The sequence below is a fragment of the Salvelinus namaycush genome, chromosome 14 (genome assembly GCF_016432855.1).
Source record: "Salvelinus namaycush isolate Seneca chromosome 14, SaNama_1.0, whole genome shotgun sequence".
Lineage (NCBI taxonomy): Eukaryota > Metazoa > Chordata > Actinopteri > Salmoniformes > Salmonidae > Salvelinus > Salvelinus namaycush.
Genome location: NC_052320.1, coordinates 25960928 through 25976103, shown reverse-complemented (window position 1 = coordinate 25976103; position 15176 = coordinate 25960928). Strand labels below are relative to the sequence as shown.

The 15176-nt window shown below is 42.4% G+C and overlaps 1 protein-coding gene across 1 annotated transcript in view; it reads left to right on the top strand.

The window, feature by feature from the left end:
• The window catches only part of LOC120058914 (plexin A3), a 120870-nt gene that overhangs the window by 53601 nt on the left and 52093 nt on the right, over positions 1-15176 (top strand). The window contains exons 4-7 of the mRNA XM_039007663.1: positions 1340-1440; positions 12665-12788; positions 13019-13175; positions 14018-14117. Of these exons, the coding sequence (XP_038863591.1) occupies positions 1340-1440; positions 12665-12788; positions 13019-13175; positions 14018-14117 (482 nt within the window). The remainder of the gene's footprint in view (positions 1-1339; positions 1441-12664; positions 12789-13018; positions 13176-14017; positions 14118-15176) is intronic.

Here is a 15176-nt window from a genome sequence, read left to right as displayed (position 1 = left end):
CTTGTTTAATTCCATCCCTTTGTGAGTTGTCTGTCTGCAAGGTGCTTGTGGGATGCTGAAAGCCGAGCATCATGTCATAAACTGAGACTTAGGGCAGAGGATTATAAAACATGTCGGTGATGGTGGCATGTTTACATGCTGGCGCTTTGCTGCATAAATTAGCATGGGACAGGAAGCATGGAACTCGGCATAACACCTCGCCCACCCAGCGCCTGACTCCCTGACACTAGAGGCAGAGAGGCAGGCCTGCGCTCCACAGGGCCTGCCAGGCTTAACGCTTAGCGTTAATGCTAGTAGCCCTCTCCACTGCAGCAGTACTAGGAACCAGAAGCTCAGCAACTTGAAAGGCAACGCCACATCCCTTTGGGCGGGATTGTGTTTTTCTCTGTTTCAAAATTTTAAAAAATTAAGGCGATCAAAGGAGATTAGTTACCCTCAGCGTAAGCATTTCAGCACTTTAGGAGAGATGAAAGTGGCAAGGATGTCTTTGTTAAAGTCCTTTCCGGGCACATGATTGACATGCAGAGAACGGCATTGTGCATACACTGTACGTGGCATATTACCCTGTGACATCTAGAAATGTAAAAGGATGGTCTCACTTGATGCCAAAGGGAGGGGGATGATCACTAAAATATATATTTTTTATATTTAAATCAATCATTCAAGGCAACCCATTAGACTGTGCGTGTTTACGACAAGTGAACAACCGCAAATTACTCTTTCCACTGACTCTGCACTGTGTCACTCTTAGTTAGCCATGGGTGGTATGTTGAATAAGTCGTCTAGCGTTTAAAGGCCTGAAATGTTTACTAACACTGTTGAATTGACCTACTCTATCACTGCAGAGGCTGGAGGCTTAGCTGGTGTCACTGAACCAAATACAGTGTAGTTTAAAGTAGTGTAGTCTAGTGTAGTCTAGTGTAGTGTAGTGCTTACAGTTTTTTGGTCTGATGCATCCACATCATCTCTTACACTAAAAAAAGATTTTCAGCATCCGAGACGTCTGTGTCAAAAGCCACAGTTTAATAAATTGATTCAGACCTCGTGTCGGGGAATTGTTTAGTCTGTGAAGCTTGGATGTGCCCCAAAACCCATGAAAATTGTGAGCATAAAATGTTCACTCTGTTTTATTTCATAGCAGAAAATCTTACGTAAACTTAATGCTATCGTGACAAATTCACGGTTATGGCTTGGATTTAGATTTGTTTGACACTCTCTTCGCATTTAAAAAAAAAACCTGTATGTGTGAAAAGCACAGTGCTAGTGTGCTAGCGTGAGCCTGTGAGGGTGTGTGTGGGTTGAATCAGATGCTAAGCTGAAGCTCTGTTGTGCTCTGCAGGTGAGCAGGCTACCTGTGGAGAGCTGTGGCCAGTACACCACCTGCAAGACCTGTCTGGGCTCTGGAGACCCCCACTGTGGATGGTGTGTTCTTCACAACAAGTAAGTGGATCACTTTACATTCATATCTTGTAAGGGTAGATGAATGTATTGGGGGGGGGAAATAATGGTTGGTTGGTTTGTGTGATCAAGTTGCCTCAGTTGATGCCAACTTTAACAGAATTAATTGATTCCAGAACTGCTGCACAGATTTCCAAGGTGACATTTGATACCAATCAAAGTGAGAATAATGGAGGCTCTGTTCAACATCAGGGTGGCCAGATGCTGTTGGAATGTAACAGTCTAGCAGCAATACAGCCAGTTTATTATGGACTTTTAATGGCACCACTAAGAGATCCGGGGTTCAGCCCAACTAGTGGGAAGCTGCCTGCTGTCACCCAGTCCACCTGGCCTGCTCTAGTCCGCTCCACGTAGGAAGTGACAGGTGACAGGTGACAGCTGCTCCAGATGTGATCCTTCCTATTGACCCCTGGGATGACCCCTGGGCAGCGGCTAGTAGGAGCTCAGGAAATGTCTAAATATTACTGGTCCTCTGCCACTCCTCTCTCACTCCCTTACTTGTCATCAGGCAAATATTTCCTCCAGTCCCACTGTAGATTAATTGACTGGGTACGTCATGACAGAGTGATGTGTTCAGTTACGGGGAGAAGGGTATTCCTGCGAAGGGAGAAGCATGTGTGGCTGCTGCATAGTGTACACTTTCATTTATTGAGTGTAATGGCCACAACATGGAGGGGGTTTCTCTGACATATGATTAACGGAAAAACAAAGTAACACAAAGTAGAGCAGAAATCCCCTGAGTGGATTTCAATGAAAGGTCCAGAAATGTAAGCACGTCTTTTAAATAGCAAGCCATGGGAAAGTCCTGAAACTGTTTCATTATGTTACATTTCTCACACTAAGGTCTGGTTTTGTCACTGTGTTACATATCTAGATAATGTCCAGAGGTAGATGATTTTTTTTCTTTCTGAAGACCTCAATGACGACCAATTAAAGAAAATAATAATAATAATAATTCAGTCCTTTTATATTTTTCCCTGCCATCCATACTTTAATCAAGATAACAATCTTCGGGGGCGCTAGAGAGCGTGCTATGGAGTAGACGTGCTTTGCTAGAGCTCCGCTCAATTTTTAAACAAATTAGTATTTATCTTAACCTCTCACAACCTATAACTTCAAACAAATATGACAAAGGGGAAAGGCACCAAAAAAGGGGGCGCTAAACAAGATAATTGGAATGAGATAGACAACGAACCAATTTCAACGTCGCCGACCCACGAGGAGCTAGCTGAAGAGGCTAGCTTCCAAGAGTTCCCCACAGATCCTACTCAAAGTGACATACTGGCTGCCATAAACGCACTAAGCAAGAAGGTGGACACAAAGTTGGCTGATATCTCAAAGAGTATTGGGACTTTGGCCGAAACTGTGAAGGCAACTAAGAGAAGGGTGCACGAGGTTGAGCAGACGACAGTCGATCACGAGGCCAGACTACAGGACATAGAGAAACAGTGCGCAACGTTCAAAAATGACAACAAAACCCTGAAGGCCCGACTGGAAATGCTCGAGTCGCATTCAAGACGCCAGAACATCCGAATATGTGGGATCCAGGAGGACACTGAGAAAGGGAAACCCACTGAATTTGTCTCGGAGCTGATACCGGCATTGCTGGGGAGTGAACACTTCAAAACGGCCATCCTGATCGACCGCGCACACAGATCACAGGCAACGAAGCCGGCCAAGGGCGGGCCACCAAGGCCATTCATTGTAAGGCTGCACTATCCCCACACCAGGGATCTCATCCTCAAGCTGGCTAGTCAAAAGTTCCCCCTTAACTACAACGGAGCCAGGGTGTCTTTCTACCCAGATCTTACCTTGGAGGTGAGGAACCAACGGAAAGAGTATGATGAGGTACGCAACAAATGCAGGGCGGCCAACATCCGATATGGATTCCTCTTCCCAGCCCGGTTTAAGGTGACAGTCAAGGGATCAACACGTACGTTTGACAACGCAAAAGAGGCCGATCTGTTCTTGACAAGCAAGCTCCCCGGCTGAGGATACAGAACGGCTGTGTCAGCCGGCTAAATGGCCAAATACAGGCCAGGAATGTGTTTGAATTGAATTTCCGGCCTATGTCTTTTCGATCAGAAGATCAGAAATTGGGACTTATAGGATAGGTGAGATGTTGTGGCTAATATAGCATTGTTTGGCATGTCATGTTTTGGCGCCACTCACCCCCTAACGTGAGAGTTAAGTTAAGTGTTATTTAATATTAGTTTATATGCGGAGCATCTATAGACGACGAGTTATTTCAAGCTGTATGTCTAGACACCCTAAGGTTTGTGTGTTAGCCAAGGAGTGCTTCGTTTGGGGAAGTCACTCAGTAAAGGGATGGGAGGGGGGATGGGGTCTGTGTTTTATGTTCACGTTTATTAATACAGGTGGCATGACAAGCTCCCGTACGGCGGGACGTTTTTCTTCTGGGTTTTGTATGACAGCAGCAATTTGCTTTAAAATAAGAAATGCCACATAGTGACCGAGCACAGAGTAGACCAGGTGGAATAAAGATAGTCAGCTGGAACTGTAATGGATTAGGGCATGTCGTGAAACGAGCTAAGGTTTTTCTCATCTTAAATCACTGGGTGCTGACATAGTGCTTCTTCAAGAAACTCATATTAAACGCTCGGCGCAGGCCAAGCTACGAGTCAGCTGGATTGGTCAGATATACCAGTCTAACTTTGATGCAAAAGCGAGAGGGGTAGCAATCCTGATAAGGAAAAACATTCCTTTTGTTTACTCAACCTCGATTTCAGATCCTAATGGTCGGTATATTATTGTTGCTGGTACACTGAATTCAAAACCAATAACCTTGGTCAATTTATATGGACCCAATTTCGATGATCCATTATTTTTTCAAAGGGTATTTAAGGCCATACCAAATATCTCGGATACAAGTGTTATTGTTGGAGGTGACTTTAACTGTACGTTAGATCCTCTTTTAGATAAACAGCTATCAAGGTCACTTCAACAATCAAATGCCAGTGTCTGTCTAAATACATTGATGACAAACCTTAACATTGTCGATATTTGGAGACTGACGCACCCAACAGACAGGGATTATTCTTTCTTTTCATCAGTTCATAAATCATATTCCAGAATTGACTATTTCTTGTTGGACTCCAAACTAATTTCAGCAGCTGAGTCGGTTACCTATCACCCCATTCTAATTACGGACCACTCTCCTCTGTCCATGGTGCTGAAACTCGACAATATGTCGACAGGTCGGCGACCGTGGCGCTTAGACGCATACCTGTTGAAAGATGAGGCTTTTTGTCAGTATTTGAAGGAGCAGATTGCCTTTTTCCTCAGAACTAACGACACGGGGGATGTTGACGACTCCACCCTTTGGGAATCTCTAAAGGCTGTGATTAGAGGTTACATTATTTCTTATACATCAGAGAGGAAGAAACGTGCCAATACTAGGCTGAGAGAAATTGAAAGAGAGTTAGGGGAACAGGAGAACGTTTTTAGGACAAATTCCTCATATACAGTCCTTGAGAAGATCACAAAGTTAAAATATGAATACAATACCATCCTTTCGAAACGGGTGGGCTCTTTACTTGCTAGAACGCAACAAAGTTATTTTGAACTGGGGGACAAACCACATAAATTATTAGCAAGACAGCTAAGGCATGTACAGGCATCTAGAGCTATTCACAAAATAAAAGACAAGAAGGGTAAAATAGTAACAGATCCGCAGGACATTAATAAATGCTTTGCGCAGTTTTACTCAGAGCTATACCAATCAAAATGCGATGCTACTGATCCACAAACTATGGAACGCTTTCTCGCTGAATGTGAACTTCCTAAACTAGACAGGGGGCAGCTGCTGCACTCGATGCAGGGATAACCTTAGAGGAAATTAACACAGCGATAGCACAATTTCCAAACAGCAAGGCCCCTGGGCCCGATGGATATGTAATAGAATTCTATAAGAAGTACTGCGCTAGTCTATCTCCACTTATGTTGCGAATGTTTCAACAATCAAAAGAAAATGCCAAACTCCCGCAAACACTGTATGAGGCTACAATAGCCCTGATCTTGAAAAAAGATAGAGATTCCGTGGAGATGTCGTCGTATCGCCCCGTGTCGTTACTCCCCATAGAAAACAAGGTGTTGACAAAGATATTGGCAAACCGATTGAAAAAATATATTTCCGACATCATACACCCTGACCAGACAGGTTTTATCCCGGGCCGACATATATACTACAATTTGAGACGCCTTTTCAACGTAATGTATCATGATCATAAAGTTGAGGCAGTGGTAATAGCTCTTGATGCAGAGAAGGCGTTTGATCAGATTGAGTGGAAGTATATGATGTCGGTTCTGGAGCATTTTGGGTTTGGAAAGGAATTTATTAATTGGATAAGAATTATTTATGCACACCCAATGGCCTCCGTGGTGACCAATCAGGAAATGTCGCAGTCATTCCGCCTGTTCAAGGGGTGCCGACAGGGGTGCCCTATTTCGCCTGCTCTCTTCGCTATAGCCATGGAACCCCTTGCTACTCGCATTCGGGCATGTCCCGATATAGCTTCTGTTAAAATAAAGGACACACAGCACAAAATTTCCCTATATGCAGACGATGTTCTTTTGTTTTTGTCCAAGCCTAAAACTTCTATTCCACCCTTACTTAACTTGATAAACACATTCGGCTCCTTCTCTGGCTACAAGATAAACTGGCAAAAAAGTGAGTTGATGCCAATATCACGGCCTGTGGATATGCAATTTCTGCAATCTACCCCGTTTAGAACAGTGAGGGACAAGTTCACAAGCCTTGGCATTGTAGTGACAAGAGACCTTGATCAGCTATTGAAAGCGAATTGGGACATGAAAATATATCAGCTTAAACAAAATATAGATTTTTGGAAAACTCTGCCTATTTCCTTGGTTGGTCGTATAAACGCTATTAAAATGGTTGTCCTACCCAGGTTTCTTTACCTCTTCCAATGTCTACCCAATTTCATACCACAAAGCTATTTTAAGAAACTGGATTCAATAGTAACTCCATTTTTATGGGATAACAAGGCAGCCAGAATTGCAAAGAAGCATTTATGCAAGTACAAGATAGAGGGGGGCTTTGGCCTTCCTCACTTTAAACTGTATTATTGGGCTGCTAATCTGAACATTGTGTCTTTCTGGAGGGAAAGTTTACCTGCGATGAGACAGAAGGATATGCCTTCATGGCTTTTGATTGAGCAGGCCTCCTGTCAACGTTCCTCACTCCCTGCACTTGTTAATAGCCCATCATATGTGAAAAAAGCCACTTATGACTCCAATCCAGTCATTTGTCATATGCTTAGGATCTGGAAACAGATTAGGGATTTTCTTAACATACCCACTGTTTACATAGACAGCCCGATTAGCCTGAATCATGCTTTCCACCCTGCATTGGATGATGTGGTGTTTTCACAGTGGAGGGAGAAGGGGCTCACAACAATTGGTAATCTATACATAGATGGTCAGTTAGCTTCATTTCAACAACTACAGGCAAAGTTCAACATGCCAACAACACATTTTTTCAGATACCTCCAAATCAGGAATTTCTTAAGGACACATATCCCACAGTATGGCATGAAGCCAAATAGTCCTACATTAGATAGCTTGATCCTTGTCAAACCCCATTCAAAAGGGTCGGTCTCTAGACTGTATGATGTGCTACAGGCCCACATAGAGGTATCCACAGACACCATTAAAAGGGCTTGGGAACAAGAACTTGGTTCAGAAATCTCAAATGAGGACTGGATAGAAGCTCTCAGGAATATAAACCACAGTTCAGTGAATGCCAGACACAACCTTGTACAGTTTAAGGTGATTCACAGGTTACACTACTCAAAAGTAAAACTGCATAAAATATTCCCGGACACCTCACCACTGTGTGAGAGGTGCAAGCAGGAGGAGGGGACGTTGACCCACTTATTCTGGACATGCCCTAAATTACATGCTTACTGGGCTCTCATTTTTGATTACTTATCTAAGGCCTTTGATAGAGTTCTAGCCCCAGACCCATTGATCGCTCTGTTTGGTACAGTTGATGGGAATAACCAGGAAGGGAAAGCTGTCTCTCTTTGTACTCTATTAGCCAAAAGGCTCATATTGCAATTTTGGAAATTGGAGACTGTACCTACCTTTGAAATGTGGTTACGGGATTTAGGGAATGTAATACATATGGAAAAGATTCGATACAACACCTCCAATAGAAGTCCATTGTTTTACAAAATATGGCAGCCGATACTGGATAAATGGTCTAGTCCCGCTTCATAACTGGGCTGACGATCTGCTGCTACTCTGTGCTGTACTACACTCAATATTTACTTTTGGCTTAACTACACTGCTTGTAATGACTATATGCTGTCTTCTTATACATGTACCACCTAATAGGATTTTGTTTTATTTTGTGTATGTGTGAGTTAACTTTTGTTTTGTCCTCTAAAGTGGCCATCCCATTCAACTGTACAATGAATGTCATTGTTTGTCTTTTTTACTTTATTTTTATTGGAAAATAATAAACATATTATTAAAAAAAAAAAGATAACAATCTTCGGACTGATGATGTAATAATTAGCATAGATTTTGCCAAACTAGTTTGAAAGTGACATTTGTTTGCATATTAATGCGATATCCCCAACATTTTTTACATGAACTTGTGACAACCACTGCACAGCGCAATTAGTGTGAGATCAAGCAAAGTGATGAATAGATTGAATGGCTGAATTGTGCCTGATTCATACGTCCAACCTCTGTTCCTCTCTGGTGAAGCGTCATCCCAGTGTGACACAATCCGCTTCTATTCCCATCCACTCGTGTTCTGCCCCTTTAGGTGGCTTCAACGTGCTGTCTGTCAGGCTGGCTGTCTACTTGAACCCCTATGATGCTCAAACAGAGAAACAAAGGGAAGTTGATTGGGTCAGATTGAGATGGGGGACAGGCACATTCAGTCTGTGGGACAGCAGACACACTCAGGTCATATGCTCGGTGGAGTCTGAGTTGTGTCGTCTCACAGTGTTGGGGCCCATGAGAAACAGAGAGCAGGGCTTTGTTCCTCCTAGCAGGGTACAGGCCAGGCCAGGCAACCTCAGACTGCTCATTCATGTGCAGGAGGTAACTCAAATTACTGGGATGACTCGCTTCCATGGACCACAATGGGCATCTCCTATTCAAGCCCAGTCAATGAGCCACGTTTTCAGACAGCACACACTTTACTTGGTGCTCAACTTTAGATTGTCTTTAATTTTGAGAATTTCTGACCAGACTACTAAAACTCATTGTGGTTTCTTCGATATCTTCGATATTACTTTTTCTAGGCCAATCGATGCGGTCACAGGTCCTAAAATGAAACTAATAATATACTGAACTTTCTAAAGCAATTTTTTTGTTGGTCTTGAGGTTTTCTATTTTGAGTCCTTTGTGGGATATTGCTTTTTTGATCATGAGGTAGCTATTTCAGCTGTATATTTCAGTGTTTAACACAGATGTCTGCAATGGCCCCATTCAACCCTTGCTCTCATTTCATGGATAGAGAGCTTTATTTTGGTACGTCTGTGTGACATAACTCTCAAGACCTCATTTAAGGCACTTATCAATCTGAATGCACTGCCTCAAGCTTTTGAAGGTGGTATGATGAGTTTTCATATGAAAACTGTGGTGGGGGTTGTCATGTGCTCCTCTGATCTGAAATATCTACATTTATCTAGGCACTTATCACTTGTCTTGCTACTGTTATGACACGTATTGGAGTGATGCTCCGAAAAACGATGCAGTGAAATTTTGGGGTTGTTAAATCTTAATTCTTAAACTGTGTTGCCAGAGCTCCCCTTCCCTTGGGAAGATGGGTTGCCATGGGAGATGGCTGTTCAAAAACACCCCCTGCCAAAAACACTCTTGTTTGGGAGACTAGCTTTGACCTGCTTCCCTTTCTTTTACTTGTTGTCTCTGCTTTGTCTGCTATTCCTCCAGGGCTCTTTAGCCTCGAGCCATCATGTTAGTCGAGCCAGGGTAGAGGAGAAAAAAAATGCACCCTGGGAAATGGTCTGTGTCCATGGCAACAACAGGAAACTGGAAGATGGATTTGCAGTGTGATTCAAATCAGGCTTATTTAGTGATTTCTCTGCTACTCTATCTGTTGAGGGGGGCATTGGTTAGGATGTCTCATGTGGCATTTATCTTGTGGAAACTTCCCCTACTCAAGAGACTTCATTAATGTTCTATAAATGATGAAAGCACACCGTGAAATGACAGCACACCATCATATGTCAGTATCTGTTCAGTTATTAATGTAAAGTGCTCACTGAATGGTGAATGTACCTCTGCGTTAGTTTAAATAAGACTGGGATTGTCAGCGTATTATTATAATTAGAGGATAATTGAGAGCAACTACTATTACATGAAAATATCATATGCTTTTGCTTTTAATGTAATATGGAACATCTGCAATGTTTACTGTTTGAAGATAGCCTTTCTTTTATCCAACATTTTGCAGAACAGCAAATGCACATTCTGAAAACGTTGTCCGATGTCTTTGAGAGAAGGTGTTTCAGATTAACATGGTTCAAGGTTAATAGTAAAATGGACAGTGAAAAAAGCCCGTGATAAGTGACTGCCCTTTCAATAGTTTCGCCCCCTCAGCAGACATGATTGTCTCTTGTGTTGTCTTTCTCTCTAATCAAAGTCAAATAGATAATTAACCCAGACCCTTAGTGGCCGTTACGGCCCCCACCCTCCCCATTTCAATTAATGTGCTCAATTGATCCTGTCTCTGTGTCCCAATGCTTCCCAGTTAACCCCAACACTGCCATTTTAGTTATGTAATGACATTATTAGTAGATGATTTACATGTGTTATGAAAGGCTTATTTCATCTCCTCCGTCCAATTAATCATTTGAACAAGGTGAAACTTTGCCTTTTAGAGTCAGAATGAACAGAGAGGTCATAATGTGGTTTGAATGTGGCCTTGGATTCATTTGACTTTGAGGGCAGGGTAATAGAATTCACGTAACCTGAAGTGGTGAATTGGGCATGTAGGGAGGGAGCCTATCTGCCAAAATAAATTACTAAATCAGTTACTCCACTCTCCTGGGCTTATTCCTTAGAAAAAGCCTGTTCTCAAGTTTAAATGAAGCCATGTGCTCAACGCGTGGCTTTCTCTTAGGGTTAATGTGAGCCCCCAATCTCCTGTTTCTCGCCCATGTCCCTCTAGTGCCTTTAGTGCCTCACTACATTCTCCTCTGACAGTTTCTAGCCCCATTTCACTTGATCATATATTACAGAGGACTCCTCACCTGCTAATTGAAGATGTGTTGAGTCCATTTTGTCCCCACAAAGAATAGTCACTAATGCAGGTCCCTGATCCCCTGGATTTCTCATGGCGTCATTGCAGGGCTGTTAGAGCGAGAGAGAAAGAAAGCAGCTGAAGGGACCTCCACCCCAGGGGGACAACGTTTCACCATAAATCACATATCTGCCATTCCACTAGGAAGAGGGCTGCACTGTAATTGAATTAAACCTCATTCCTGGAAACTGAATGAGAAGAAATGACAAAGCAACAGAAGAATCGCAGTGATATGAATTGTTTGTTGTTGGCTGGCGAGGAGACGCACCACAGTTTCACTTACTTTACAGAGAGCAGTCATGTCTGGTGCTAGTCCCTGCATTTTTTATTAAGCCTACCCCCATTCTTTCCCCAGACATATGGCTTTAATTAGAAGTAAACAAATCATTTATGGTGTGTTGCGTCTTGGGTAAAAAAAAAAAACAGCCCTGCAACTGTAGCGGCTTCTTAATTCTTTAAGAAGATGTTCCTCTAAAGGAAAATAAAATACATTTCCTTCCGGAGACACGCTTATCACGCGCTTAAGTTGAATGCTAACCTTCAAATCAAGTTTGTTCTTCGCTGCTTCTGCTTTCTCGCATTGATGAGCCTGTGAAATATAAGTAGGCATGTGACACATTTCAAGTTTATTTTATTGGCAGAACAAAACAGTTTATATTTTCATTCATTTCATTTTGATGTTTATTTTTCCTTATATTTCATTTTCATCACATTACAATATTTTATTTAATGGTTTCTGGACATGGTGTTAATGGAGATTGTAGTGAGATAGTGTTGTGTGTTGTCATGCTCTGCTCTGTCTGTCCCAATGTGAAATAATCCCTAATCGTCTGCAGTAAAATCCAGTGGCATATTGGACATGGTAAAAAGGACAGGGCTGGTTGGTGCGTAAGCAGGAGTTTTTTATTGGGGATAATCCTCAGCCACTTTCAGTGCAGCTGTCAAGCTTAAACATGTGAAACTTTTAACTGCACTTACAGTAACGCCACGTCTAACAAATGTGCTGCTGTTATAAATGTTTTAATATCCGGCTGCTCCTTCGAATCTGTAAGGAGAAAAATAGGACATTCACTTCCACAGCAGAAAATAACAGGCTTAAAACAAAACTGCAACGAGAGAGAGAACGGCTGCTGTGCCACATTAACCTGATCATATTTTTGTCACAAAAAACATTTGGTTGAATTGTCATTGTTCTGGCTTCAATAGGGATTTATGAAAAAATTGGTTCCAATCATCAAGACCAGGTAAATTAGGTCAATTAGCAGTATAAAAGTTTCTGCTATGCAACATTAACCTGACAATGGGGAAATTGGTGACAAAAACATCTTTGAAGTTTGTTGCGATGTGATGCTTGGCTCAGAATATTTCAAAATGTGTAATTTTGGGGTATTTCCATGTATTTTCCTAAATGTGTGTTCATGATTAGAGTAGATTAGATGTTAATTTAGTCACGTGCACTGGGTTGAAGATGTATTGGCAGTACACAGTGAAATACTTAAGTTCCGAGCTCCAACAGTGCAGGTGTGAAGAAAAAGTAGAAACCTGCCATGTTTTGTAGGAGCTCGAAGCGAGGCGCCATCCATTGGTGCCATCTTAGCCCTACCTTAGTCCATACACTGGTATAATTTTTAGGCTGCTCATACCTGACCTGCCCACTTAAACCACCTCAGTCATTTGTTACACCTAAATCTTATTCCAGAGGTTACAAGTTTGTGCCAGACTCCCGGTGCTCTGTTGGACAATGGAGTGGATGGATGTTTACCCAGTAATATGGCTGCGGGCTGTGTACTGCATTGAGCTGAGTGTCATATTAGGAGTAGTACAGCATGTAATGTTGTGATCATTATTGACCCCTAACCTCATTGGGTTTTCTCCCAGGTGTTCCAGACAGGAGGCCTGTGAGAAGTGGGCCGAGCCGCAGCATTTTAACACAGAGCTGGACCAGTGTGTGGACATTAGTGTCACACCTAACAACATATCTGTGACCTCTACTTCCACCCAGGTAATTACAGGCTGTAAATAAATAAAATAAATAAAAAATGTTCACACCAGAGAAAAGCACGACGCTAGCTAATCCCAACATGACCAATATGGAGTTGGCTCATTAAGCTGTCATTAAAGATTTCTGGTGTTAGTCTAACCTTCACTGAGATGCAAGGATACGCGCAGGGACGACTCCACCTGTCACCTGATATGCTTCTCTCCCGTCTCTCTCCCCCCTCCTCCCTCCAGCTGAGTGTGAAAGTGGTAAACGTGCCCAGCCTGTCAGCCGGGGTGACGTGTGTGTTTGAGGAGTTGACAGAGAGCCCAGGGGAGGTGCTGGCCAAGGGGCAGATCCTCTGTATGTCCCCCTCCCTCAGAGATGTCCCCTCCCTCGCACAGGGATACGGTAAAGCTTCTATCAGATACCACTATAACTCTATAGTAATAATACTAATAATATAAACCATTTAGCAGATGCTTTTATCCAATGCGACTTACAGTCATGTGTCCATACATTTTACATATGGGTGGTCACGGGAATCAAACCCACTATGCGGGCATTACAAGCGCCATGCTCTACCAACTGAGATACAGAGGACCACGTTCAAAGGTTGTCCATTGAATAATAATGTTGTTATTTTCTGATGATCATATTTATCACTATAGCCATACTTTTTGTGTATGATATTATCTATACATTTTAATACACTTCAGTGGGTTGTATCATATTTGCTTTTTGTGCAGACTGCTGTAATGTGTCTGACGTACACAGTGTTTTGGTTTTTCTGAGCCTTGTGGACATGGGCCTTAATGTGTTTTCCGAAAACATTTGAAAAACAACTGAATCCTCTTGCTGGATGGACTGATGGGAACCTGAAAAGTGCAGTAGCTCGTGTTTTGTTCCATTAACGGCAATTATTTAAAGTCCACTAGAAATGCTTTGCCAATTATCTTGAAGTCAGGCCTACAGGTATAATTGAGCTAGTTGAGATGCGGCCTTTACTTCAAATGAAATAGTACATCTGTTCATGGGTTCCTGTGCACTTCTAAGTGCATAAGTGCACTTCTCTTGGTAATGGAAATGTTAGATAAAAGGCAGGAGCAATTAGACATTTTTATACAAATCCATATTATTTAATTTGCTTAGAAGAAGAATATTTTCCTGGGGGTATGGGATCTCAGACGGACGGATAATTGTTTCCGAGCTTCTAGGCTGTTTGGCTTACTGTGGGTCTTTTGTCATTTCAGGTGACAAGCGAGTGGTCAAGTTCTTCCTGAAGTCCAAGGAGACAGGCCACAAGTTCATCACCACTGACTTCATCTTCTACAACTGCAGCGTGCTCCAGTCGTAAGTATCTATCTATTATGATCTCTCATCTCTCTGAGGAGAGGAAAGACAGAGGAGCTTTCAGTGAAGTAACATATTGATTGGGTCAGTCCGTCACTTGAAGTTACTTGATGATTTCTATGGGACTGTGTAGCCACGTCAGGCAGAGAAACTGCCTTGACAAGTAACAGGTTACCTGTTTTTTCATTCATTTATCTCCTTGTCAAGTTGTTTTTATAATGGTATAAAAAATACTGTAGGTCAGTGGTCACCAACTGGTCGATCGCATTTCTAGTCGATTACCAAACATTTCTATAGAAAAGCAGACGATAAAGGCTTGCGTTCTTTTTTTGTATTATTCGTGTTGCACTGTTGGCTGTAGGTACACTTGATTCAGAAGCCCTGCATACCGGGTAGGCAAAGTTTGTAACCATTTAATTTGTCTGAAAGGAGATCTGTGGCTAAATCGAGTGCGCCTACTGCGCTGGCCGATTGGATAGCTCAAATCACCATGCCTAGAAGTTTGATACTAGCCTACCTGAGATTTCATCACTTTTAAAACAATGACCAGAGAGACTGTCAAAGAATACAGCAAAGAGCTGCTGTTTTTATGAGTGAGCTCAGGTTTAATGTTTTATTCAGCACTGTCACTGTTTTTATTCAACACTATTACAAAACATAAAACACCTAACGAGCAGCTCGTTATGTCTATTTTAATATCAAGGAATATTTCAGTTTCTCTGGTCACAGGAACAACATGAATTTGTGCTTGAGGCAGATGCGGATGCGGTGCGACTCGAGTTTCACCATCAGGTGGACAACTGTGTCCCCTCTCTCTGGTCAGTCTCACCAGAGAAAATAATGGAGAGAGCAGGGACCGTGAGAGGCTGACCCTCTGCTGCTCTCTCCCTCCCTCCGCTGAGACTAATGCCATGTTCAAAACAACTGGGAACTCGTAACACCGACATCTCCGACTTCAGTGCGTTCAAGACATTTGGAAACTAGGGGAAAAAATAGATTAGACTGGGAAAAATTGCTTTGAATGGTCATCCAACTCGAAATTCCAAGTCGAAAACTTTT